General features: G+C 46.9%; 2 protein-coding genes across 2 annotated transcripts in view; one reads left to right on the top strand and one right to left on the bottom strand.

Annotated features, from left to right (window-relative positions):
- Positions 1–13,704: 13,704 nt before the first annotated feature.
- The window catches only part of CS (citrate synthase), a 33,404-nt gene continuing 22,296 nt past the window's right edge, over positions 13,705–24,812 (top strand). Inside the window, exon 1 of the mRNA XM_049784006.1 lies at positions 13,705–13,894. Coding sequence (XP_049639963.1) covers positions 13,853–13,894 — 42 coding nt within the window. The 5' untranslated portion in view covers positions 13,705–13,852. The remainder of the gene's footprint in view (positions 13,895–24,812) is intronic.
- The window catches only part of ESYT1 (extended synaptotagmin 1), a 224,043-nt gene continuing 221,400 nt past the window's right edge, over positions 22,170–24,812 (bottom strand). Inside the window, exon 32 of the mRNA XM_049783991.1 lies at positions 22,170–22,181. The gene's annotated coding sequence lies outside the window, so the exon portion shown is untranslated. The remainder of the gene's footprint in view (positions 22,182–24,812) is intronic.

Raw genomic sequence — 24,812 nt, 5'->3', positions numbered from 1 at the left:
GACAAGGGGGAAATGAATAGGATTAACTTGACAAAAAATTAAGAGTTTCGTCAAATAGGGACAGATAAAGTATGTTATTTAATGTAAGGCTTTGCTTTCTAGATAAACTTTTAGATTCAGTGCCAGTATTCTTTTCTCAACCTGTTATTATCTTTTGACAATCTAGAGTCTAGATTTATAGTCTAAGTTCTAGACTATAAATCTGGCTTCATCTTATGTAGAGATACTGGTTTTTTTGGGGGGTTGTTTTTTGGGGGAACACACTCACCACTGCTCAGGGTTTACTCCTGGCTATGTGCCCAGGGATCACTTCTGGTGGGGCTCAGGGAACAACACAGGTACCAGGGATCAAACTCGGATCAGCTGTGGCAAGGCAAGCAAGCGCCTTACCTCTTGTACTGACTTTCGCCCCAATGTAGAGATTCTGTACAAGGGCTTGATCGTGAATGAAAATGAAGGGTCAAAGAGAGTACAGTGGATAAGGTGCTTGCCTTGCATGTGACCAACGCAGGTTTGATCTCCAGTACCCCCCTAGGATTTCCCAAGCACTCTGGGTGAAGCCCAAATCCAGCCAAACCTACAAGTTTCTTTGAGAAGTACTTGCTTTTCCTGTTTGATTTTATTTGGTTTTGTCTGTTTTCTTTGTTTTGGGGGCTGCTCAGGGCTTGTGGCTCTGTTCTGCTGAGGCTCACTCCATCCCCTGAGGAGCTTCTTAAATACCCTGATCCTGAGATGTGGCTGTTTCGGTGCTGGAAATGGAATATAATTTTCAGGAATGCCTCAAGGATTGAATACTTAAAAGATTTCCAAAACTTCTATTTGATTTGGCTAAAACCAGAGTGCTGAGCTACACCTGACTGTACTAGGGGTTATTCCTAGTGGTACACAGTGGACCATGCAGTGCCAGGAATTTAACCCAGCCTTTTTTTTTTTTTTTTTTTTTTTTTTGGTCTCTTCCGGCAGCTCAGGGGTTACTCCTGGATCTGCTCTCAGAAGTCGCTCCTGGCAGGCTCAGGGAACCATATGGGATGCCGGAATTCAAACCACCGTACTTCTGCATGCAAGGCAAATGCCCTACTTCCATGCTATCTCTCTGGCCCCCTTTTTTTCTTTTCTTTTTTTTTTTTTTTTTGTTTTGTTTTTCGGGCCACACCTGTTTGATGCTCAGGGGTTACTCCTGGCTACGCACTCAGAAATTGCCCCTGGCTTGGGGGGACCATATGGGGCGCCAAGGGATCGAACCAGGGTCCTTCCTTGGCTAGCGCTTGCAAGGCAGACACCTTACCTCTAGCGCCACCTCGCCGGCCCCATTTTTCTATTTTTTTAACTTTATTGATTGATTGGTTAATTGATTGGGCTTTGGCCACACCCAGTGGCACTCAGGGGTTACTCCTGGCTCTGCACTCAGAATTCACCCCTGGCAGACTAGGGGACCATATGGGAATGCTGGGAATCTAACTGGGTCCTTCCTGGGTCAGCTGCATGCAAGGTAAACGCCCCACTGCTGTGCTATCTTGATGATCATGAGCCCAGCCTATTAAGCTATCTCTGATCCCCATTTCAAAGTCTTTTTTGTTAAGTGCGGAAACTAAAGGGATGTGAAGTGAAGGTTCATCTAATTCAGTTTAGCTTTCTTACAAATGAAGAAACTGAGGCGCAGAGATACTATAGGTCCTAAAGTTCTCTATTTGGTAGCAAAATTGTATCTCTAGGCTAATGTTCTTATGTATCAACCTGATCTGACTATAAAACAGTTTCCTGTACCAGAAGTCCCTATAAAATCTAATACATAGGGGCCCGGAGAGATAGCACATCGGCGTTTTCCTTGCAAGGAGCCGATCCAGGACCTAAGGTGGTTGGTTCGAATCCCGGTGTCCCACATGGTCCCCCGTGCCTGCCAGGAGCTATTTCTGAGCAGACAGCCAGGAGTAACCCCTGAGCACCGCCGGATGTGGCCCAAAAACAAAAAAAATCTAATACATAAACTAGTTTAAAATAAGCACCCTGATAATATTTGACAACAAAACTTTGGTTTTGAGGCTAAAGAGAGTACAAAAGGGCCAGAAAGATAGCACAGCAGTAGGGCACACAGCTGACCCAGGAAAGAGTGGGTTGGATATCTAGCATCCCATACAGTCCCCTGAGCCTGCCAGGAGCAATTTCTGAGCGCAGAGCCAGGAGTAACACCTGAGTGCTGCCGGGTATGGCCCAAAAAAACAAAAACAAGTAGAAAAGTGGAAAAAAAAAAAAAAAAAAGTACAGTGGATAAGATACTTGTCTTGCAAACAAGCAACTTTGGTTCAATCAGTGGCATCTCATATAGTCCCCCAAGTACTACCAGGTGTGGCCCCAAAATAATCCCAGTCTATTATTTTCCCCATTAGTCAGAAGAAATGCTGTATAGGGGGCTGGCGAGATAGCAGGGAGGTAAGGTGCTTGCCTTTCATGCAGAAGGACAGTGGTTCGAATCCCGGCATCCCATATAGTCCCCCGTGCCTGCTAGGGGCGGATTTTTGAGAGTAGAGCCAGGAGTAACTGCACTGCCGGGTGTGACCCAAAAACCAAAAAAAAAAAAATGCTGTATGGGGGCTGGAGGGCTGGAGTGATAGTACAGCAGGTAGGACAATTGCCTTGCACATGAATAACCTAGGTTCTATCCTTGGCATCCTGTGTGGTCCCTCTAGCAACACCAGGAGTGATCCCTGAGTGCAAAATCAGGAGTAAGCCTTGAGCATCACTTGGTGTGGCCCCCAAACAAAGCTGAGTGTTGTCGAATCTGTTTCCAAGACAGCTATGGCTAACCCCATTTCACAATGTATGTGAATAAGGTTTACATGCTTCATAACCCTGGGAATTATACCCCGGTTTGTGTCCGTTGCCTGTTTTATGAAATCTGTTCTTTCTCTTCAAAGGAAAGCTTAGATGAGGCCAATATAATGGCATCGGGGCTTTGAATGCCTGTTTTGCAAGCATGTGGTCATGAATTTAAATCCCCAGTTTCTTTTTATTTTTTCTTTGCTTTTTGTTTTTTTTTTTTTTTTGGGGGTCACACCTGGCAGCGCTCAGGGGTTGTTACTCCTGGCTCTGCACTCACAAATCACTCCTGGCAGGCTCGGGGAACCATATGGAATGCCGGGGATCAAACCTGGGTCTGTCCAGGGTCAGCCATGTTCAGGACAAAAGCCCTACCACTGTGCTATCACTCCAGAACCCTACACCCCAGTTTCTAACATGTTGAATGTGAACCCGGCAGCTGCTCTCTAATTTTCTGCTACATGATTGGCCAAGTGTGTGTGGGCACCACAAAACATGTGTAACCCAACAAGCACCATAGCCAGGAACTGCAGCTCTGATGAGCACATGTGTGAACACTAATGTGACCCCTGAGCTTGTGTACCTCAAAGAAGAGTGCTCAGCCCAGAGGCCTGTGTGTAAGCATAGCCACTCAAGAAGTGAGCACATGGCTGAGTCTCAAAGTACCACAATCTGATACTTTGCACATAATACTACAAGTCTCTGGCCCGGAGAGATAGCACAGCGGGGTTTGCTTGCAAGCAGCTGATCCAGGACCAAAGGTGGTTGGTTCGAATCCCAGTGTCCCATATGGTCCCCCGTGCCTGCCAGGAGCTATTTCTGAGCAGACAGCCAGGAGAAACCCCTGAGCACTGCCGGGTGTGGCGCAATAAAACAAACAAAAAAACACTACAAGTCTCAATAGGAATCCAATTTTTTTATGCCCTCTGCAGGTTCAATTTAGCAAAGTATTCTAGCTCAGAATTTGATAAAGTATATTTTCAGTCTTGCATTAGATAGTCACACCTTAAACTTTAGGTGTCTTCTGTGAGGTTTTTTTTTTTTTTTTTTTTTTTTTTTTGGTTTTTGGTTTTTGGGTCACACCCAGCGGTGCTCAGGGGTTACTCCTGGCTGTCTGCTCAGAAATAGCTCCTGGCAGGCACGGGGGACCATATGGGACACCGGGATTCGAACCAACCACCTTTGGTCCTGGATCAGCTGCTTGCAAGGCAAACGCCGCTGTGCTATCTCTCCGGGCCCTGTGAGGTTTTTTTTTTTACATTCTGTTTTAGGGCCCAGCTCTGTTGGGATGCAGGTGGAAGGGTTGTTTTTGGTGTTGCCAGGGATTTAAGTGGGTTTGGTCACATACAAGGCAAGCACCTTTTCTGCTCACTGTACTATCTCCAGCCCCAGAACTTAATTATTCCCAAATATGTTAAATTAGGGCTGTGTGACTGAAAAAAAAACTTAGATAAAAATCTAGTAATTTGGGCCCGGAGAGATAGCACAGCGGTGTTTGCCTTGCAAGCAGCCGATCCAGGACCAAAGGTGGTTGGTTCAAATCCCAGTGTCCATATGGTCCCCCGTGCCTGCCAGGAGCTATTTCTGAGCAGACAGCCAGGAGTAACCCCTGAGGACCGCCGTGTATGGCCCAAAAACCAGAAAAAAAAAATCTAGTAATTTGGTTTTGGGGTGTGTGTGTGTGTGTGTGTGTGTGTGTGGTTTTTGGGTCACACCCGGCAGTGCTCAGGGGAAACTCCTGGCTCCATGCTCAGAAATTGCTCCTGGCAGGCACGGGGGATCATATGGGACGCCAGATTCGAACTGATGACCTTCTGCAAGAAAGGCAAAGGCCTTACCTCCATGCTATCTCTTCGGCCCCAAAATCTAGTAATTTGGGCCGGAGAGATAGCACAGTGGTGTTTGCCTTGCAAGCAACCGATCCAGGACCTAAGGTGGTTGGTTCGAATCCCGGCGTCCCATATGGTCCCCCATGCCTGCCAGGAGCTATTTCTGAGCAGATAGCCAGGAGTAATTCCTGAGTACCGCTGGGTGTGCCCCCCCCCCCCGAAAAATAAAAAACCAAAAAGAAAAAATATCTAGTAATTTAAAAAAAAAGTTTAATTTTATTTTTGTTTTCGGACTACATCCAATTATGTTTAGGAGTTAATTCTGATCGGATCACTCTTGGCAGGCTCAGGGGACCATATGGGATGCTGGAGATGAAACCCAGATCAACCACATGTACAGTAAGCATCCTGCCTACTGTACTATCTCTCTGGCCTTCCCTCCCCCCAAATTTTAGAGGGCCAGGGTCGGAGCAATGGTGCAGAGCAGTAAGGCGTCTGCCTTGCCAGCACTAGCCTAAGACGAACCGTGGTTCAATCCCCCAGCATCCCATATGGTCCCCCAAACCAGGAGCAATTTCTGAGTGGCCGGGAGTAACCCCTGAGCGTCACCAGGTGTGGCCGAAACTCCCCGCAAAAAAATATATTTCAGAGGATCAGAGATATAGTATAGGGTATTTGTGTTGTAACCCCTGAGCATCTGTAGGTATGGCCCAGTTCATTCTCATTCCTCCATAAAAAAGGGAGTCAGAGATATAGCATGTAAGACACTTCTTGTTCACAGTTGGCCCAGTTCAGTCCCTGGCACTGCATTTGGTCCCCTGAGCATAGACAGGAGTAAGCACAAAATCCACAAGGGGGGGCTGGAGTGAGCACAGCAGTAAGGTGTCTGCCTTGCACACAGCCAACACAGGAGGACCCCGGTTTGAATCCCAACATCCCATATGATCCCCCAAGCCTGCCAGGAGTGACTTCTGAGTGCAGAGCCAGGAGTAACCCCTAAGAGTCACCGCATGTGGCCCCAAAACAAAAACAAACAACCCCACAAAGAGTTTTAGAGGTAGGACCCAAGCAGTAGCGCAAGTGGTAGGGCGATTACCTTGCACGCGGCTAACCTAGGACGGACCACGGTTCGATCCCCGGCATCCCATATGGTCCCCCCAAGTCTAGAGTGATTTCTGAGTGCATAGCCAAGAGTAAGCCCTGAGTGTCACTGGATGTGGTCCAAAAAAAAAAAACATTTTAGAGGTTTTCTTCGCATTTAAGAAACAGAGGGACCCGAGCGATAGTACAGCAGTAGGGCATTTGCCTTGCAAGTAGCCGACTCAGGACCAACAGTGGTTCGAATCCTGGCATCCCATATGGTCCCCCATGCCTGCCAGAAGCAATTACTGAGCACAGAGCCAGAAGTAACCCCTGAGCACGGCCAGGTGTGGCCCAAAAACCAAAAAAAGAAAAGAAAAGAAACAGAGGCAAACAAAAAATAGGGCCTAGAGAGAGTATAGCAAGCAATTGGCTAGGTTTGATCCCTAACACTCCAAGTGGTTCCGCAAGTACCAGGACTGATCCCTAAGTACAGAGCCTGTAAACCTTGAACAAAGCCAGGTGTAGCCCAAAAATAAAACAAAATTTTAATAGATACTACTCTTTTTTTTTTGGGGGGGGGGCCACACCCGTTGACGCTCAGGGGTTACTCCTGGCTATGCGCTCAGAAATTGCTCCTGGCTTGGGGGACCATATGGGACACCGGGGGGATCGAACCTCGGTCCGTCCAAGGCTAGTGCAGGCAAGGCAGGCACCTTACCTCTTGCGCCACCGCCTGGCCCCCGATATTACTCTTAAATGTGGTTTTGGTTTTTTGCCACACACCTGGCAATAATACTCAGATTACTCTTAGCTCAGCACTCAGGAATTACTATTGGTGGAGCTCGGGGTACTACATGGGATGCTGGAGATTGAACCCAGGTCAGCCCATGAAGACAAATGCCCTACCTGCTATACTATCATCTTTCCAACCCCATTACTCTAGTTTTACAGATGAAGAAATGAAGAGAAGTTGAATTTTACTAGTCATCAGGAGTCCAAGACCTTAATCTTAGTAATCCTTAAGCCTGTCTTTTCTGTGATCCAGCTTTCTTTGGTTTTTGGGTCACAACTGGCAGCGCTCAGAGGTTACTCCTGGCTCTAAGCTCAGAAATTGCTCCTGGCAGGCTCGGGGGACCATATGGGCTGCCGGGATTCAAACCACTATCCTTGGGGCCGGGCAGTGGCGCTAAAGGTAAGGTGCCTGCCTTGCCTGCGCTAGCCTTGGACGGACCGCGGTTCGATCCCCCGGTGTCCCATATGGTCCCCCAAGCCAGGAGCAACTTCTGAGCACATAGCCAGGAGTAACCCCTGAGCGTTACCGGGTGTGGCCCAAAAATAAAAAAACAAAAAACAAACCACTATCCTTCTGCATACAAGGCAAACACCTTACCTCCACGCTATTTCTCCAGCCCCCGATCCAGCATTCTTGGTTTTTGGGCCACACCTGGCGGTGCTCAGGGGTTACTCCTGGCTGTCTGCTCAGAAATAGCTCCTGGCATGCACAGCATTCTTTAATATAGAGTTTCTACTTATAGTTCCAATAAACAAGGCAGGGGTCACTACTGTGGATTCTCAGACACTTATGTGATGTCAGAAATTGAACCCAGAGGGGCCAAAGTGATAGCACAGCAGTAGGGCTTTTACCTTGCACGTGGCTGACCCTGACAGACCCAGGTTCCATTCCCAGCATCCCATATCCCCTGAGCCTGCCAGGAGAGATTTCTGGGTGAAGAGCCAGGAGTAACCCGAGTGAGGAAAAAAAAAAAAAAAGAAATTGAACCCAGGGCCTCACATATCAAGACAAGTGCTTTACCAAAGAACAGTGAGCCACATCTCAGGTCCACATGCAATACATTTCTTTTTTTTTTTTTTTTTTTTTTTTTTTTTTTGCCATACCTGGAGACTCTTGGGTTAATTTTGGCTCTATGCTCAGGAATTATTCCTGGTGGTATCTAAGGGACCATATGGATGCTGAGGATCAAACCCAGGTCTGCCACGTGCAAGTCAAGTGTCCTCCTACCGTTCCAGCACCCCAAGTACTTCTTTTATTTCAAAACTCCCTAGGGTCCAGAATAAATAGTGGGGGCCGGGAAGGTGGCGCTAGAGGTAAGGTGTCTGCCTTACAAGCGCTAGCGTAGGACGGACCGCGGTTCGATCCCCCGGCGTCCCATATGGTCTCCCCAAGCCAGGGGCGATTTCTGAGCTCATAGCCAGGAGTAACCCCTGAGCGTCAAACGGGTGTGGCCCAAAAACCAAAAAAAAAAAAAAAAAAAAAAAAAAAAAAAACAGAATAAATAGTGGATAAGACGCTTGCCTTGCATGCACGCTGTACACCAGGGTTTGATTCCTGGCACTCCACATGGTCCTGTAAGCTCACCACAAGTAAGCACTGAACACTGCTAAGGTGTGGCCCCAGAACAAAAGTACCTCTAACATTCTTTTTTTGTTTGTTTGTTTTTGGTTTTTGGGTCACACTCGGCAGTGCTCAGGGTTTGCTCCTGGCTCTACGCTCAGAAATCGCTCCTGGTAGGCTCGGGGGACCATATGGGATGCCAGAGTTCGAACCACCATCCTGCATGCAAGGCAAACGCCTTTACCTCCATGCTATCTCTCCGGCCCCTACGTTTGTATTCTAATATAAGGAGCATTGTAGCAATCTCTCTAGCCCTGGAACACAAGCTTTGAGTGCTGTAGCCTCAGTCTCTAATCTCTGTCACCTCTTGGTCCCCTGAACACTGAGCATCACTGGGGACAACCCCTGCACTACCAAATATGTGACCCAATAAACAAAACTCTATAGTGAGAAAATATATGTTCTTTGTTTTGTTTTGTTTTGTGGCTACACCTGGTGGTGCTCAAGTTACTCCTGGCTCAGAAATTACTCCTGGCAGGCTCAGGGTCACCATATGGGATGCCAGAGATCAAGCCCGTCAGCCATATGCAAGCCCTACCTGTTGTGCTGTCATTCCAGCCCTGTAAACAAATCTTTTTTTTTTTTTTTTTTTTTTTTTTTTTTTTTTTGTGGTTTTTGGGTCACACCCGGCAGTGCTCAGGGGTTACTCCTGGCTCCATGCTCAGAAATTGCTCCTGGCAGGCACGGGGGACCATATGGGACGCTGGGATTCGAACCGATGACCTCTTGCATGGAAGGCAAACGCCTTACCTCCATGCTATCTCTCCAGCCCCCGTAAACAAATCTTTAACCATTTTCCAGACTGATAATTTCTTTTTTTTTTTTTTTTTTGTTTTTGGGCCACACCTGGCGGTGCTCAGGGGTTACTCCTGGCTGCCTGCTCAGAAATAGCTCCTGGCAGGCACGGGGGACCATATGGGACACCGGGATTCGAACCAACCACCTTTGGTCCTGGATCGGCTGCTTGCAAGGCAAACGCCGCTGTGCTATCTCTCCGGGCCCCAGGAGCGATTTCTGAGCGTGAAGCCAGGAGGAACCCCTGAGCACTGCTGGGTGTGACTCAAAAACCAAAAAAAAAAAAAAAGAAGTCCATTTTTTGGGCTGAAGAAATAGTACAGCAGGTAGCACATTTGCCTTGTATAGGCTGACCTAGGCTCAAGCTCTGGCATTCATATATGGTCCCCTAAGTGGCCAAGTGTACTTTTTTGTTTTATTTTGTTTTTGGGTCACATCTGGCAGTGCTCAGTGGTTACTCCTGGCTTTGCAGTTAGAAATCATTCCTGGAAGGCTTGGGGACCATATGGGATTCTGGGGATCGAACCCGGGTTCATCCACACCCAGCAGCGATACTCAGGGTTGACTTTGGCTTTGCAATCAGAAATAGCTACTTGCGGCCCGGAGAGATAGCACAGTGCCTTGAAGGTGTTTGGTTCAAATCCCGGTATCCCATATGGTTCCCCGTGCCTGCCAGGAGCTATTTCTGAACAGACAGCCAGGAGTAACCCCTGAGCACCGCCGGGTGCGACCCCAAAAAAAAAAAAAAAAAAAGAAAAGAAATAGCTACTTGCAGGCTCAGGGAACCATATACGATGCCGGGGATTGAACCAAGGTCGGCTGCATGCAAGGCAAAAGCCCCATCCACTGTGATAATGGCTTCAAGTCCCCAATTGTACTTCTTTTTTTTTGTTTGTTTGTTTTTTGGGTCATACCCGGCAGTGCTCAGGGGTTACTCCTGGCTGTCTGCTCAGAAATAGCTCCTGGCAGGCACGGGGGACCATATGGGACACCGGGATTTGAACCAACCACCTTTGGTCCTGGCTTGGCTGCTTGCAAGGCAAACACCGCTGTGCTATTTCTCTGGGCCCCCAATTGTACTTCTTGATTATAGAGCCAGGAATAAGTCCTGAGCACTGTTAAGTGTGACTCCAAAACAAAGGTAGCCCTTCTTGAGCCCAGAGTGATAATACAATGGGTAGGACTCTTGCTTGCTTTGCAAGTAATGACCCCAGCACTATATATGGTCCCCTGAGTCCTACCATGAGTGATCCTAGAACACAGAGCCAGGAATAAGCCCTGATGGGTGTGTGCCATCTGGGAAAAAAAAAGCTCAATTTTGTGCCAAGACCAGGTAAGACTAGTTTTCCATTTTTTTTCATTTTTAGGTCACACCCAGTAGTGTTCAGAGACTTGCTTAGTTCTGGGGAATTGCAGCCAGTAATTACAAGAATCCCTTAAAAATAACAAATAATGGGGCCGGTGAGGTGGCACTAGAGGTAAGGTATCTGCCTTGCAAGCGCTAGCCAAGGAAGGACAGCGGTTCAATCCCCCGGCGTCCCATATGGTCCCCTCAAGCCAGGGGCAATTTCTGAGCGCTTAGCCAGGAGTAACCCCTGAACTCAAACGGGTGTGGCCCGAAAAAAAAAAACAAAAAAACAACAACAAAAAAACCCAAATAAAATAAATATAGATAGAAGAATGAGTCAGGCAATGCTTAGGAGTTACTCCTGGCTCTGTACTCAGGGATCACTCTGACGGTGTTCAGAGGACCATATGGAATACTGGGATCGAATCTGGGTCTGCTGTGTGTGCTAGACAAGTGCCCTATCTTCTGTACTATCATTTCAGCTCCTAGGTTAGAATTTTAAGAATGGTAATTACAAACTATGGCCGTAAGCTAAATAATTTATGTAAAACTTAGTTTCCTCCTCTATAGAGATAACTATTATTACCTCTATCCCTTATTGTTGTTTTAGGATTAGTACAATTTATATGCCGCATTTGGGTAGTAACTTAAAATAGTAACTATTGGAGAAATTTCATTACTAAGTAAACCCGGGAGCTTGATTTACTGACAGGCAATTTCATTTAGGCTGCATTAAACCCACTTAATCGTGGCCACCAGGGGGCACCATTGCCTTTGTCCATTTTAAAGGGATCCTTCCAAGGTCAAAATGACCTCAAATCTCAACGTTCTCTGCCTAGGCCTACAATCAACCTCACACACAGTCCACTTCCCAGACACTTGCATATATTTAGTCTGACAGCTTACTCAAGTGCTTTATTCGTGTCAATCCTTTTTCCTCAACTTTCTTTCCATCATCCAGGTTTCGAAAGAGACTTTTAAGTCAATTCCTGGAAGTGACCATTTTATCTCTTTGATCCTGGACTTTCCCATTAACCTTACAGCCATGAATGCCAGGAAGAACAACTTCAAAACAAGTCTATAAAGTCCTTGTGACATGAAGCTCCAGCACCATGTGTTAAGGGTTCTGAGCATTACCCTCCCCTCCAAATACATTACCCTTATGACTAGTCAATAATGATAACATAGAATGCTGCGCCCTAACAGTCTGTCTCTTGGGGCACTGGAGTTCAATCCTCTGGTCTGTTGGCTACCCTCTGTGGATAATTAACCAGAGAGAAGAAATCGGGCCAGACTATTCTAAGGTTATGAGGAAATCCTCTGTGAGATGCTAAATTAGGAGCAACTATTGATCAATGGAGCTTTGAAGTCACCGAGGAGGTAACTAAGGTCAAGGTTTTTCAGGGGCTTTATGTGGTTTCTCTTCATGAAGTTCTTCTTAAGACCTACCTATGTGGGCTGGAGCGAAAGCACAGCTGTAAGATGTTTGCCTTGTATGCAACCGACCCAGGACAGACCCAGGTTCGATTCCCAGCACCCCTACGGTCCCCGAGTGTGCTAGGAGCAATTTCTGAGCACAGAGCCAGGAGTAACCCCTGAGCACTGCTGGATGCGGCCCAAAAAAAAACAAACAGAAAAAAAGACCTATCTATGTGACCTCCAAACCAGAAAAGCAAACTCAGAGTTGTGATACTAGATTTAAGGAAATTTGGAGTGAGCTAAGCTCTATAACTAAGTTCTTGTTTTGTTTTATGGGCCACACCTGGAGGTGCTCAGGAGTAATTCACTCTTGGTGGGTTCGGGAGACCAGAAACCGGGCCAGAGAGATAGCACAGCAGTAGGGCATTTGCCTGGCAATCGGTCGACTCAGGACCGGCGGGAGACCAGAAGCCAAACCCAGATCTACCGCATTGCAAGGCAAGCTCCCACCCACTGTACTTATCACTCCAGACCCTACAATAAGTTCTTTATATATTACATTCAATCTAAACTTGGCTTGGATGGTACTGAGACTTCTAACCTTGTTGTTTCTGCTAAAAGAGAGGATCAAAGGACTGTTAACTTAAGCTTAGAACTTGTTAATAAGGATCTCTAATCCTTGGCTCAGTTCTCTGCCCTTAAATCAATGACGTGCATAGGATAAGATGGGAGAAAGGTCCTGAGATCTGATCTACCAGGGATTAGTCAAGAGCGGTGTGCAAATCACTCCAGTGCCATAGTTCATTTCATATTCTCTGGGGAGCAATGGTCAAGAGTGTACAGAAGATAGCCAACAAGGAGAAAGGGCCCAAAGGCCCTCTGGGCACGAGGGGAGAGATATGACTAAGAGAAGAGTGTGCAATGCCTGGTTTTGGGTCAGGGTTGGTCAGCCACTTCAGATTTTTTTTTGGGGGGTGGTCACACCTGGTAATGTTCAGGGATTACTCCTGTCTGTATTCAAGAATCATTCCTGGTGGGCTCACAGGACTATATGGGATGTGGGGTTGGTCACATGCACCTGCTATGCTATTATTACTCTGGCCCCACCACTCTAAATCTTTGGTTTTGTTTAGGGGTTACATCTTCCAGTGCTACTCCTGCTTTGGTGCTTAGGAACCACTCGGGGTGCTCAGAGATGGAGGGAGGTAAGAAACCAGGCCTCCTGCAAGCAAGTGCTCACTGGTGTTCCGCTCTCTCTCCACCCTAGTCCTCTTTTTAAGGACAGATGTGGGATGGTTTGGCTAGAGAGGATTACGTGACTGAAATGGCAGTGAGAGGAGATTAATTCTCAGAAGGACACAAGCGACTCAGTGGACACCTGAAGCCCTGACATTATTGGGGGGGGGGGGGCTTTGGTGAACCATAGATTTCCTGACACAGAACTGACAGCTTCCAGCAATATTATTCAGGCCTCTGCTTCGCCTCCCCTTCATATATTCGGGCCTATCAGTATATAATACCAAGCAGGAGCTGATGCACCCCCAAACTGCTAAGTCCAGCATCCTACCCTGTATTCCACAGGATTTCACCTCTATGGTCATTGAGTCTTTGACCAAAGACACCAGGGGTAGGGAGGAGCGGCCAAAAATCACAAGCCAAGAGAGTCTATTTAAAGGTCTTGATCCCGAAGATTTTCCACAGAAATTTTCTAGGGCTTTCGTCTTTAGGTTCCCCTCAAAACACACCCTAACCCCTTAAGGGGCAAGGAGAAAAGAAAACCTGCAGGAAGTTACTGAGTTCTCAGGCACCTCCTTAGCCACCTAAACCCTGGCACCTCCCTCCCACCGCCTCCATCCATCCTAATTAGCATAACCCGGAAGGACCAATCCTCCGCGCCTCGAGGCTCAAGTCCCGCCCCTCCGTCCGGGCTGGACCAATAGCAGAGCTCAAACTGAGTCCTCCGCGGGGGGGGGGAAATACGCGACTTCCGGTGAGTGGGCGGGGCCTGCGAGGACCCCGGGCTGGGCGCCGCCGCCGGTTCGTCTCCCCTTTCCTTCGGCCGCCTCCTTTCAACCTTGTCCACGGGTCGGGGCGGCTCAGCCCGGTGCCTGCCGCGCTTCTCTTTCTCTCCTCCTGCCCAGCCCGCCCGCCATGGCTCTACTCACTGCGGCCGCCCGGCTCTTCGGAAGCAAGGTGAGGCTGAGCTCAGGAAGAGGGGAACACGAGCCCGGCCCGGGTGGGGCCCGGTCCGCCGGAGGGCGCCGGGTCACTCGCCCCTGCCCGGGCCGCGCGCCTTAAAGGGGCCTCGCGCTGGGACTCCCGCCCGCCCGCCCGACGTGCCTGCTGCATGCAGTGCAATGCGATGCAAAGCGCAGCTCGTGCGGGCCATGTGCTCCTGCCCGCCCCTTGCAGATGCCTCCGCGTCTGGCTTGCAGGTGGGGAGGCCGGATTGCTGCTGTCAGCATCCCCAATGTCTCCTCTAGATGGGGGCTGGGGGGCCCCCCGCTTGTGTTCCAGTGGGGTTAGGATAGGAGCCCAGTTTGCAAAGGCGGGCGGGCGGGGGTGGGAGGAGTGGCCGGGGTGAGCAGATGTGCTCGATCTATCTGTCTGTCTGTCCCTGGGCCAAGGCTGGAGCGGTGACTTATTTGGGCTTTTGCTCCCCGACACACACACACACACACACACACACACACACACACACACACACACACACACACACACACGGCTTTGGGCTTTTGCTCCCCGACACACACACACACACACACGGCTTTGGGCTTTTGCTCCCCGACACACACACACACACACACACACACACACACACGGCCTTGCAACTTATTTCGGCTTTTGCTCCATCACACACACACACACACACACACACACACGAACACGACACACACACAACTTATTTCGGCTTTTGCTCCATCACACACACACACAAGGCCTTGCAACTTATTTCGGCTTTTGATCCATCACACACACACACACACACACACAGCCTTGCAGCAGTTTCCGAACTTCCATTTGTTTACTCTTAAGTCCGTTATTTAAACCTTTAGGGACCAAGCCGTACCACACTCTTGCTAAAGGACTTCGGTCCTCGTTGTCCTTGGGATTCTTGTACTTTTTTTTTTTTTGTACAGGAGGGAACCCTTCTATAAACCTTCTGTAGGCAAAAGAGAAAATATATATAAAGCAAGTTCTGTGTAATCATGACACTCGTCGGAAGAAAAAACTGGAAAAATTGTTCTCCTATCCTGCAGGCAAAAGGGACCATACTGGGCAGGAAATAGCCATGCCACGGCAACGTGACCAATGCTGCTACTACTTGCTTAAGTTTATCCAGTTTTTACCTAGATTTTTTTTTTCTCTCGTTCGTCAGAATCCTTTACTTGATTTTTGTCGCCTTTTGGATCACAGGAATATTTCTCTGAATAACATGGTCTTTAAAAAAAATTTGGTTTTGGTCACTCCTGGTTGTGCTCAGGGGACCATATCATGCATTCAGTGGAACCCAGGACTCCTGAATACAAAGCATGCAGTCCAGCCATTGGAGCTAACCTCCCCGGCGGCTACTTGGCTCTTTAAACAGAAACTACTGTGCTAAAGGAAGGAGTCCTGGCTCTCTAATCCAAGCAGGGACAGTCCCACAAGTGACCTTGACTCCTGAAAAGAACTTACACTTTCTTTTAATAAAGAGAAACCAGACAGATCAAAGCTGTTAGCACCTGAAGTAAGAATTGTTAGAATATTTTTCTTTTCTTTTTTTTTAATGCAAGGAATGGAACCTAGTGCCTCATCCAAGCAAGGTACACTACATTCCTAATCTCTTAGAGTGATTTAGACTGACTGGTTTCTGGTCAAAGTGAAGTCTGTCAGATTCACATTGGGCTTCTTCCGGGCACCCACAGCAAGGTATAGGGCCTATACCTATAGGCTGATCATTTGAGAGATACTTGTCTGTCTTTACTGTTGTTTCTGCTGCCAAGGAACGGGATAGGGAAGCCTCTTGGGACAGGCAGCAAGTTCTAGATAGTGTTTTTGGCAGAATGAGGGGGCTCTATAATTAGTTCATCCCAGAGCTGTTGGTCCTAACCAACAATCTTAACTCTACAATTAATTTGAAAAAAAAACTTTAGATTTATTTTTTAATTTGTCTCTTTAGCTTCTGGAGAAGCTTAGAAAGCTTTCTGTATGATAGGAGTGCATATTAGGAATATCTTTATTGATTCATTTGTTTTTCTGTTTGAAGTGAACTGAAGATTTCAGAAGACTGTAAAATTGCTAACAGTATGAAAACCTTTTACCCTTAAAACTAGCAAATAGAAATTTCCTGAGATGTTAGCCAATACTTTCCAAACTTGCCCCCTGATTTGAATCTCTTGGAGAACTTTTTGAATTCCTGATGTCTCCTATTCTTTTGTGTGTGTGTGTGGGGGGGGGGTGCATACCTGGCAATGCTTTTGGCTCCATGCTCAGGAATCACTCCTGGCAGGCTCTGGAGATCATATAGGATGCCCAGGATGGAATCCCGGGTCGGCCACATGCAAGGCAAACTCCCCAACCACTGTGCTATCATTCTGGCTCCTCTTCTAATATTCTTAATCATGTGATTGACAGGTAGACCATAACCATGATGTTTACATCAGAACCACCTCTTAAGAGAGGACCCTGGCTTCAGTATTTTGGTGTCATTCTTATTGGTAATACGATTTGTTTCGGTGTGTGGGGGGGAACACACCCTGTGGCTCAGGGGTAGTAAGTATGCATTCAGACATCCATATGAGATACCAGGGATAGAACCCAAATTGAAGCCCGGTCGCCGCATACTAGGCAAGAACCCTACCCGCTGTACTATTTCTCCAGCTCCAGGAAATAGAAAAGTTTATTAAAAAGTAGAGGGAACGGAAAAGAAACTCCCCAGCCAGGAAAGAACTTAGTGTAGAACTAAGTTGATTCTTTAAGTAAAGGTGCTATTTTAAATCAACTGAGAGCCATATATACGCAATATTACCAGGATACCAAGAAGCCTTTTGTTTTTATTTTGTTAAGTCTTTCAAGTTTTTTGCCATTGCTAGCACCTGCTTGCACTTTCTGATTTAGGCTTTAACTTCATGTTGCTACTAAGGTAGGCTTTAGAAAGCAAAAATAGTCTCCTTACCTTAGAATTGACCACAGCTGTTAATCCCAAAGTCAAAAGTAGTTTCAATTTTCTGAGTAGAGCATTATTTTTCACCGTATTAGCAGACACAAATGTTAGTCATTGTTCTGTTGTTCCACCCTACCTACTTCAGTGAGAGATAGTTTGACCTCTTGTTTATTTAAATGAATTCAGACTAAGCAACAATTTCTGTAAAGCCCTTGCCTTTTTATTTTTCTACCCGCCCAGCTGCCCTTTTTTTTTTTTTTTTTTTTTTTTCTTGGTGGTGGTGGTGGTGGTTTTTGGGTCACACCTGGCAGTGCTCGGGTTATTCCTGGCTCCAGGCTCAGAAATTGCTCCTGGCAGGCATGGGGGACCATATGGGACGCTGGGATTCGAACCGATGACCTCCTGCATGACAGGCAAATGCCTTACCTCCATGCTATCTCTCCGGTCCCCCCCTTTTTTTTATGTTTTGGTTTGGGGGCCACACCAAGTGTCGCTCAGAGGTTACTTTTGGCAGTGTGCTCAGAAATTATTCCTAGCAGGCTCAAACCATATGGGATGCCAAGGATTGAACCTGGGTTGGCAGTAAGCTAGGCAAACACCCTTACCCACTTTGTTATTGCTTTGGCCACTTAGGCCTTGCTTTGTGACGTAAATACTCTTTTTAAAAGGTAGGAATGTGAGTTTAGATTTAGGCTGAGAATTGGGAGTGGTGTGACCAGGTCATTTCTGGACACTATACTAATTTGCCTACACCAACCCTCCCCACTTCTACCATTAAGATTTCTTCCTCCATGTTAGATTTTTTTTTTTTACTTTGAGTAAATTGATTCAAAAGTATCCATAGGTTATTTTTAGATTTTATTTTATTGGTGAAGCCCAGCAGCGCTCAGAGGTTACTCCTAGCCAGCTCAGGGGAGCATATGTGACTGGGGGTCGAACCCAGGTCTTCCATGTGCAAGGCAAGCACCTACCTGGAGTACTATCATCCCAGCCCTACATTTCTAGAGTTTTAAAAAGACACTTGTAGTAATAGGCTTATTTACTTTATAATAAATTGCAGCAACTGTATATAAGCCATCATCTGAAAAGGTTCAACAGAACAGTTTTGTCCTAATAAATGTTAGGTTAGGTTTAGCTGGATCTCTCTCTCGCTCTCCCTCTCTGCCCTCCCCTCCACCACGAATATTTCACTCTTAGCTTTGTTTGCATTATTTTCTGGAAAAAATAAATGAAAGTGGGGGCCTGAGAGATAGCATGGAGGTAGAGCATTTGCCTTGCATGCAGAAGGACAGTGGTTCTAATCCTGGCATCCCATATTGTCCCCTAAGCTTGCCAGGAGTGATTTCTGAGTGTAGAGCCAGGAGTAACTCCTGAGTGCTGCCGGTGTGACCCCAAAACAAAACAAATGAGGGGACAGAGTGATAGCGCAGTGGTAGGGCTTTTGCCTTGCACTCTGCCAACCCGGGATGAACCTAGGTTCAATCCTCAGCATCCCATATGGTCCCCCGAGCCATCGGGAGCAATTTCTGAGCACAGAGCCAGGAGTAACCCAGGAGTGCCACTAGATGTGGCCCAAACCCCTCCCCCAATAAAGAAATGTTAGGTTTAAAGCCCCCATTTTTCTTTGTTTTGGGGCCACACCTGGTGGTGTTCAGGGCTTCTTGGCTCTGTGCTCTGGAGTCCACCCCTGGTGGACTCAAAGGATCATATTGTGGTACTGGGGATCAAATCAGAGGCAGCTGCATGCTAGGCAAGCTCCCTTCCTGCTGTACAATCTACAGCCATAAAGCTCCCAGGTTTTTTTTTGGGGTGGGGGCCACACCCGGTGGTACTCCTGGCTGTCTGCTCAGAAATAGCTCCTGGTGGGGTCGGCAAGGTGGTGCTAGAAGTAAGGTGTCTGCCTTGCAAGCGCTAGCCAAGGAAAGATAGCAACCGAGGTTTGGTCCCCCCAAGCCCGGGGGAATTTCTGAACGCTTAGCCTGGAGTAACCCCTGAGCATCAAACGGGTGTGGCCTGAAAAAAAAAAAGAAAGAAAGAAAGAAATAGCTCCTGGCAGGCATGGTGGACCATATGGGACACCGGGATTCGAACCAACCACCTGGATCGGCTGCTTGCAAAGCAAACACCACTGTGCTATCTCTCCGGGCCCAGAGCTCCCAGTTTTTTTAAGAGCAAGTACTCAATCTAAGTCTATCATCCTACCCTCTCTGATGGCAATTTTTTGACACTGGCAAGATGGTGAAAAATGGAGAATAATGGGTTTGGAAGGCAGCAAGTGCTTTATGATGAGCAGCAGTGAAGTAGATCAGAGAAGTGGAAAAACTGCCACTTCTGGTTCTTAGAAGTCAAGTGGACTGTAAGCAGGAAACCAGCCTTGGCAGATAAAGTCACACTTTTTTTTTCTTCTGGTTTTTGGGCCACACCCGGTGGACGCTCAGGTTACTCCTGGTTATGCGCTCAGAAATTGCTCCTGGCTTGGGGAACCATATAGGATGCTGGGGGGTCGAACCACAGCCTGTCCTAGGTCAGCTGCATGCAAGACAAATGCCCTACCACTTGCACCACCACTCTGGCCTCTATATAGATTTATTTATTTATTTATTTATTTTGGTTTTGGGGTCACACCATGCATCGCTCAGGGGTTACTCCTGGCTCTGCATCTAGAAATCGCCCCTGGCAGGCACAGAGACCATATGGGATGTCAGTATTTGAACCACCGTCTTTCTGTATGCAAGGCAAATGCTCTACCTCCATACTATTTCTCCGGCCCTCCTATATTATATTTTTAACCATGATTCAGTGCTTTATGTGATGAGTTTAGTAAGATATAAAATGTAGAAATGAAACAACTTTAGTAATACTTATTAGAATCTTTAATTCCTGGGGCTAGAATGATAGTAACAATGGGTAGGTTGCATGCTTTTACATATAGCCAATTTAGATTCAATCCGAGAAACCCTGTGGTCCCAGGTACCCACCAGGCATGATTCTTGAGCATTGAGCCTGGGGTAAGCCCTGAGGACCTCCAGCTGTAGCTCCCAAACAAAGGATCTTTCATTCTTCCCTCAAATTCTTTAGATTATATCCCTTTGTTTTTGTTTTGGTTTTGGTTTTTGGTTACTCCTGGCTGTCTGTTCAGAAATAGCTCCTGGCAGACACGGGGGACCATATGGGACACCCGGATTCAAACCAACCACCTTTGGTCCTGGATCGGCTGCTTGCAAGGCAAACACAGCTGTGCTATCTCTCCGGGCCCTATATCCCTTTGTTTTTACTGTGGGGAGGAAGGATCACCTGGACCAGGCCAGCAGGTGATCAGACTGGAGTCAACCACATACATGCAAGGCAAGACAAACATCTTATTGGTGTGCTATTTCTCCAGCCTCCCCAATATTTTATTTTCAGTTTGTTATCATTTTAATTTGTTTGTTTTTGGTTTTTGGGTCATAACCGGCGGCATTCGGGTTACTCCTGCCTCTTTGCTCAGAAATCGTTCCTGGCAGGCTTGGGGAACCACATGGGATGCTAGGGAATAGAACTGGGCCCCATCTCGGGTCAGCCACATTCGAGGCGATAAAAAGCCCTACCGCTGTGCTATTGCTCCGGGCCCCAAATGGCAGAATTATTAAGGAAACTTGTGAATATAAAGAAAGAGCAGAGTATGAAATCTAAACGTTACTCTGTTGATGTTTGAAGTGTACTGACCCAGTTGTGCATGCCAGTTTCTAGTACGGCCATTGTGAAATACAGATGGCTTTAGTTCTCTGACCTGGTTTGGGGAAAAGGAGCCTTTGTCCTATACATGTTCTTTTTCTCTTATTGCCTGTTCCTTCTACTCTATAAGCTTTTATTGCATGTTTTACGTACCAGTTATTATTACATTACATTTGCTTCATCAACTAAGCCAGTTTTTCTGGCTTGGCAAGCTCTGATTTGTTTGGTTGTTATTGAAGGACGGGGTCATTAAAAGATGAGAGCATTTTGGTTTAGATTTGGGCATGGAGGCACATCTGACAATTCTCAGGACTTCTGGCTCTGCTTTCAAGAATCATTCCCAGGGAACAGAGCAGGTAGGGCGTTTGCCTTGCACAAAGCCAGCTCAAGTTCAGTCTCTGGCATCCTATGAGGTCCCCTGAGAAAAGAACCACTTCTGGCAGTATTGGGGAACCATATGTGGTGTTGGTGATCAAACCTGGGTCAGCCACATCCAAAGCCAGTACCTACTACCCCTTGTACTATCTCTAACCCCTCACCCATCCCCGAACGGTAGAGAATTCTTGAGCTAGGTCCTTCTTATCTCTTCCTGCAAAAGAGCTAACCTATTTCATCCCTTTTTATGAAGGGACTAACCTATTAAAGTGAAGCCACTCCCTGATACATCTAACAGCTGCTGTTCAGTAGGTAACCTTACACGTGGTCAGGGTGGCTATGTGTAACAGGAAGCCAGCAGTTCTCTTGCCACACCTCCAAGGATTGGCATAGACATTGCAACTTCAGGATGACTCAGAGGTTTGTAATCTACCTATCAGTAAATATAACCTGAATATGCCCAGCAAAATTTAACTGAACAGCTTACTTTGACACAGCCAAAGGGTAAATGAAATGAGCTGTATGAGCTTGAGAGTGATGGTTCTTTCAGTTTCTCTTCTCTAGAATTATTTGCATTATCCAGAGATTAAAATGAGGTAAATTTATTTCTTCTGGGCCTGGAATGTCATTCAAGTCCTAGAGTCACATGCCTTAAAAACCTGGTTTTGATTCCCAGTATCTCATTTTCCCCTAGGTAGTTTGGTGTGACCCTCATAAAACAGCTTTAAAAATTGTTTCTTCATGGGGCCGGAGAGATGGCATGGAGGTAAGGCGTTTGCCTTTCATGCAGAAGGTCATCAGTTCAAATCCCGGCACCCCATATGGTCCCCTGTGCTTACCAGGAGCGATTTCTGAGCATGGAGCCAGGAGTAACTCCTGAGCACTGCCAGGTGTGACCCAAAAACAAAAACAAACAAAAAATTTGTTTCTTCAGCGGCCAGAGCTATAGTACAGCACATTTGCCTTGCAGATGGCTGACCCAGGACAAACCTGGGTTTGATCCCTGGCGTCCTATGTGATCCCCCAAGCCAGGAGTGATTTCTAAGTGCATAGCCAGGAGTAATTCCCGAGCGTCACTTTTTTTTGGTGTGGCTCCCCCCAAAAAATTGTTCTGATCAGAATGGTAGTACAGCAGGTAAGGTGTTTACCTTGCACATCTCATATGGTCCCCTGAGCACTGACAGGAGTGATTCCGAAGTGCAGAGACAGGAATAATTCCTGGGCATCACGAAGTGTGGATCCCCAAAAAGATATTTCTCGGGGCTGAGAGAGAATACAGCAGCTGACCCAGTTTCTATCCATGGAACTCTTTGGTCTCCTGAGTTCCTCTAAGAATGATCCCTGAGCTCAGAGCCAGGAGTAAGCCCTGAGGACAGCTGAGTGTGGCACAAAAAAAAAAAAAAAGAACGAATAAATGAAAAATTCTTCCCTGAGACTCCTCCCCTCTTTGTCCAGAGTCCTTTCCCAATCTATAACTGGAGGGAATTACTCATTTGTACTTAGCTCTGACTTTGACAGCCTCTTTCCTAGAATCAATTTCTTGATATAATAGGTAATAATTGCTAATAAGAATATCTCTTGGGGGGGCCTAGGGGCGACACTCAGGGGTTACTCCTGGTTATACGCTCAGAAATCGTTCCTGGCTTGGGAGACCATATGAGAAGTCTGAGATCGGGCCCGGAGAGATAGCACAGTGGCGTTTGCCTTGCAAGCAGCCGATCAGGACCAAAGGTGGTTGGTTCGAATCCCGGTGTCCCATATGGTCCCCCGTGCCTGCCAGGAGCTACTTCTGAGCAGACAGCCAGGAGTAATCCCTGAGCACCGCCGGGTGTGGCCCAAAAACCAAAAAAAAAGAAGTTAGGTCATATGTAAAATAGCAAGAGAAGGGCAAAACCTGTAGTTAGCACTTGGAAAATCCCACATTCTAGGCTCTTTACGTGGTAGGCTGGGTGCGTCCCAGACTTTATTGTTCACATGAAAATACACTCAATATAATAGATCAAGATTCTGTATTTCTTACATTCTTCAGGTAATGTTATTTCTTCTGTCATTTATTTGTTCGGGGGTTTTTGGTAAATAGCAGGTGCTTAGTGCTCAGAGGTCACTGCTGGTGATGCTTGGAGGACTAAATTCTGGTGCTTGGATACTAGGAATTGAACTGGGATTGGCTGAGTGCAAGCAGGGCCTTTATTCTGCCTCTAACACAGCAGTTGTTTTAAATAGCAGGATTTTCTTTTTTTTGGGAGGGGGTTTGGTTTTGGTTTTGATTTTGTGTCACACCTGGTGGTTCTCGGGTTACTTCTGGCTCTGTGCTCAGAAATCACCCCTGGGGGCCGGAGAGATAGCACAGCAGCATTTGCCTTGCAAGCAGCCAATCCAGGACCTAAGGTGGTTGCTTGGAATTCCAGCGTCCCATATGGTCCCCCCTTGCCTGCCAGGAGCTATTTCTGAGCTGATAGCCAGGAGTAACCCCTGAGCACTTCTGGGTGTGGCCCAAAAACCAAAAAGAAAAAAAGAAAAAAGATCCCTGGCAGGCTGAGGATCATATGGAATGCCTAGATCACTGTCCTGGATCTGCTGCTTGTAAGGCAAATGCCCTACCGCAGTGCTATCTCTTTGGTCCCCAAATCTCAATTTTTATTTATTTATTTATTTATTTATTTATTTTGTTTTTTGGGCCACTCCCAGGGACGCTCAGGAATTACTCCTGGCTATGCGCTCAGAAATATGACGCTGGGGATCGAACCCAGGTCCTTCCTGGGTCAGCCACGTGCAAGTCAAACGCCTTACGGCTGCATGAAATAGCAGGATTTTCTTGATTTGGGGGGGGCGGCACACGTGGTTGTGCTCAGGGCTTACTCCTGGTTCTGCCTCAGGGATCACTCCTGGCAGTGTTTCACTGAAGGGTATCACTCCTCGCAAGAAGCAGTCAACCTAGGTTCCATTGCTAGCACCACATATGGTTCCCAAACGCTACCAGGAGTAGTAATAGAAAGCCTTGAACACATTTACCTGGGTGTGACCCAGCCCTGTCTCCACCCTCCCCGACCACGAAGGGGGGGAACCCTTGGAAGTCTATTTTTAGAAAGAACAGGTTGGAGTCCAGTGTGGCCTGAAGTATGCTCAGAAATATCTGTAAATCTTTTATTTTGGGGCTATATTTAGTAGTAATGAGGATCAGCTCCCAGCTCAGTGCTTTTGGGTCACTCCTATTAGTGTAACAGGGATCCGGACCAAGGGTTCAAACCTGGACTCTCTGTCAAGTGATTTTTCTGGCCCTGTATCTATAAATCTAAAGAAAAATTCTACTTTGGGGGCCAAAGCTATAATGCAGTAGTAAGGCATTTGCCTTGCATGTGGTTGACCCAGGATGGACCTGGGTTAATTCCCCGTCGTCCCATATGGTCCCCAAGCCAGGAGCGATTTCTGAGTGCAGAACCCTGAGTGTCACTGAGTGTGGCCAAAAAAAGAAAAAGAAAAAGAAAAGGAAATTTTCTCCTTTTTCTTTTTCTGGGTAATACCCAGTGCGCTCAGGGGTTACTCCTGGCTCTGCGCTCAGAAATCACTCCTGGTATGCTGGGGGACCATCTGAGATGCTCGGGATTGAACCTGGTTGACCCTGTGCAAGACAAATGCCCTACCTGCTGTGCTATCATTCCTGCCCCAAAATCTAAAGAAAAAATTTTATAGGCTTGTGAGGTGAGGGGTAGACAAAATAAGGAAAGGTAAACATTCTTTACCTTCTCAACAATCCATGCCCAGAAGAGGTTGCCTTCAATTTTTTGTGAGTTTTTTTTGGGGGCGAGAGCCCACACTTATTAGTACTCAGGGCTTACTCCTGGCTCTTCGCTCATGGATCATTCCTGGTAGTGTTTA

Source organism: Suncus etruscus, chromosome 11 (assembly GCF_024139225.1).
Source record: "Suncus etruscus isolate mSunEtr1 chromosome 11, mSunEtr1.pri.cur, whole genome shotgun sequence".
Classification (NCBI taxonomy): domain Eukaryota; kingdom Metazoa; phylum Chordata; class Mammalia; order Eulipotyphla; family Soricidae; genus Suncus; species Suncus etruscus.
Note: the sequence above shows the minus strand (reverse complement) of the source record. Positions and strands in the feature narration are given on the sequence as shown.